The sequence below is a fragment of the Phalaenopsis equestris genome, unplaced genomic scaffold (genome assembly GCF_001263595.1).
Source record: "Phalaenopsis equestris unplaced genomic scaffold, ASM126359v1 Scaffold000114, whole genome shotgun sequence".
In the NCBI taxonomy this organism is placed as follows: domain Eukaryota; kingdom Viridiplantae; phylum Streptophyta; class Magnoliopsida; order Asparagales; family Orchidaceae; genus Phalaenopsis; species Phalaenopsis equestris.
Genome location: NW_018164556.1, coordinates 682 through 3,113, shown reverse-complemented (window position 1 = coordinate 3,113; position 2,432 = coordinate 682). Strand labels below are relative to the sequence as shown.

At 36.0% G+C, this 2,432-nt stretch overlaps 1 protein-coding gene across 1 annotated transcript; it reads right to left on the bottom strand.

Annotated features, from left to right (window-relative positions):
• Positions 1–838: 838 nt before the first annotated feature.
• Positions 839–1,323, bottom strand: LOC110021010 (pathogenesis-related protein 1-like). The gene is made up of 2 exons (XM_020719329.1): positions 1,182–1,323; positions 839–1,077 (listed from the first exon to the last, which is right to left on the bottom strand). The coding sequence occupies exons 1-2, from the start codon at positions 1,321–1,323 to the stop codon at positions 839–841; spliced, it is 381 nt and encodes a 126-aa protein (XP_020574988.1).
• Positions 1,324–2,432: the final 1,109 nt, after the last annotated feature.

Genomic DNA, 2,432 nt, shown 5'->3' with positions numbered 1-2,432 from the left:
CACTCCAACTTGAAAACTTAATAGATGATATTTTGATTACTCTTGACAATGACACGATACTTCAAAGTTTGTTATCTGGCTCCGCTCCTAAAATTAGAGGAAGAGACAGGACTAAACTGACTCGTCCTTAGCTACTTGTTTTCTGCGAATTTTATTTTTTTGAGTCTATCTGTATCTTTTAGTTGAGAATTACTGTACTTGGTATCGTATGGGTAGGGTGTCTCTATTGGGTTCTCTCATACAACCTTTATGTATCTTTTTTATTTCAATAAAATCAGCCTTTGGGCTTTTTAAAAATAAATGAAAATAAAATAATATAAATATATATATATAATATTTGTATGAGTTGGGCTTTCTTTTAAGTCCTCTCATACAACATTTTTGTATCTTTTTCGTATTAATACATTTGCCCTCGGGATTTTTCTATATATATATATATATATATATCGCTCTCTAGCCACCTGATACTATGTACTTCGACACTTTTAAGCTTTTTCTTCGAGTCTCTCATGTACTTTTCTGTATTTTCTAATTTTTGAACCATTTGTAGTTATTGTGCGAGCAGGGTGTCATGCTTGGGCCCTCCCACACATTGTATCTGTATCTTTGTTTCTATTTAATATATTAGCCTTTGGGCTTTCTAAAAAAATATATATTTTTCTAAAAATTAACACAACATTCATTTTATTCGGCTTTTAGCAAAGTATAAACCACAACATACAACAATTAAATACAAAAGCACTCTCATGAAAACTCTTCTCAGAAGATCGACAAACCAATCCTCTTTATTACCACACCACAATCCCAAACACACTCAACATTACTTGAGGAGCAAAGTTTAAGATTTTTTTGCATAGGTTCCAGGATTGGCTGCAAGATATTCCTCTACAGCCTTCACGCTCTTGATGAAACCTTCCTTGCCCTTCTTGATGTCCTCTGCAACAACAGCGCCCGCGATGGCTTTATATGTCGTTGTGAGCTTAACAATAGACTCGTTTCCCTTCGGCTCCACCTTGATGTGTGGAGTTGCAGACTCAAGTTTGGTGCGCCCAAATGTCCGCCCTCCACAACAGAAACCTTCACCTCATGATTTTCATGATCGATGAAATCAAGACGCTCATTCACGAAGCTAAAAGGTACCACTGGGGAGAAGTTGATCTACCTGACGCTCCCCGGAGTGCCATCTCCGGAGATTAAAGTAACATCAGTGATAAGCTCAGGGATGAGCTTAGGACCGAGTTTATCCCAGTCAATGAAAGTGGCCTTAAAGACAGCCGCCGCTGGGGATTTGGTTTCAACCTCCACTGACCAGCTAGAACTCATCTTCCCAACTTTTACTTAGTTTTCTTCAGATTGCTGAAGTCTTTGTTTAGCTGTGGGTTTATATATATATATATGTGTGTGTGTGTGTGTGTGTGTGTGTGTGTGTGTGTGTGTGTGTGTGTGTGTGTGTGTGTGAAGGAGATAAGCCTTAACAAGTTCCTATTCTGCATTTTCCTCTCTCGGTCGAATTGTTGCTCACGAAGTGGAAAAAAGTTCCATGCAAATTTGGTGCTGGAGAGGCGGAAGTGAGAAGAGAGTTTGCAAGTAAGCTTCCCTCCCGAGTACTGTAGCATTGCGGGAGGAAGCGTGGCCTAGAGCGACGAACTGCAGCTTCTGCTTGCGTTTGGGCTTCAGGATGGAAATACTGTAGCTTTAAGGAGCATTAAAATAAATTAATTAAGGTATTTGAAAGATATGTCATTATGCTTTTAGTTTTGCAATTGATTACATTAATTCAGGAATTTCATTTATTTTTCTTATCCGTGAACAATAATCTGGGCAGAGAATTACTATTCTTGCGAAGACATTTTTAATAAAAAACTGATATTAATGATGGTTAAGTTAGAAGGGAATAGATGTGGTAATGGTAAGGCAGGGAAATCTTTTTTATTTTTGTAGTTTTTACAAACAAGTTATATTTAGAATTAAATCACGATATAAGCAAAATTTTGAAATCCTCTGTCGTCTACTAGCCTCCGGTTATATGAGGCAGTGAGCTCGAGATAAGTGTGTGAGCATTCGTCGTAGGGCTGTTCCGTCAAATTAGGTGAAATAATCTCATGTTATTAAAGAAGAATAATTCAATTTACGAAAATTACTTGAATTATAAAATTAAACAATATGTTTTATAGGTTATTAAGCTCAACATAAAAGTTATCGCAACGTCCAACCGGTTAACAAAGATCAAGAATTTAGAGTAACAATTGAGGTGAGTAATTACAATTTTATATTTCAGTAATTGCCTTCATTTTAGAAGTTATGTATGCTATAATTTAGTTAAATTTTTCATATTGAAGGATAGGAGATATATGCATGCCAAAAGATAAATAAGATATGCCTGAAAGAAATGTATGAAATACATGATATGTAGGCTACATATAATATGAAAC

Coding starts and splice junctions, on each gene's coding strand:
- LOC110021010 (XM_020719329.1), bottom strand. CDS start 1,323: ATGAGTTCTAGCTGGTCAGTGGAGGTTGAAACCAAATCCCCAGCGGCG. Junction 1,078..1,181: donor TACTTTAATCTCCGGAGATG/GCACTCCGGGGA, acceptor CATGAGGTGAAG/GTTTCTGTTGTGGAGGGCGG.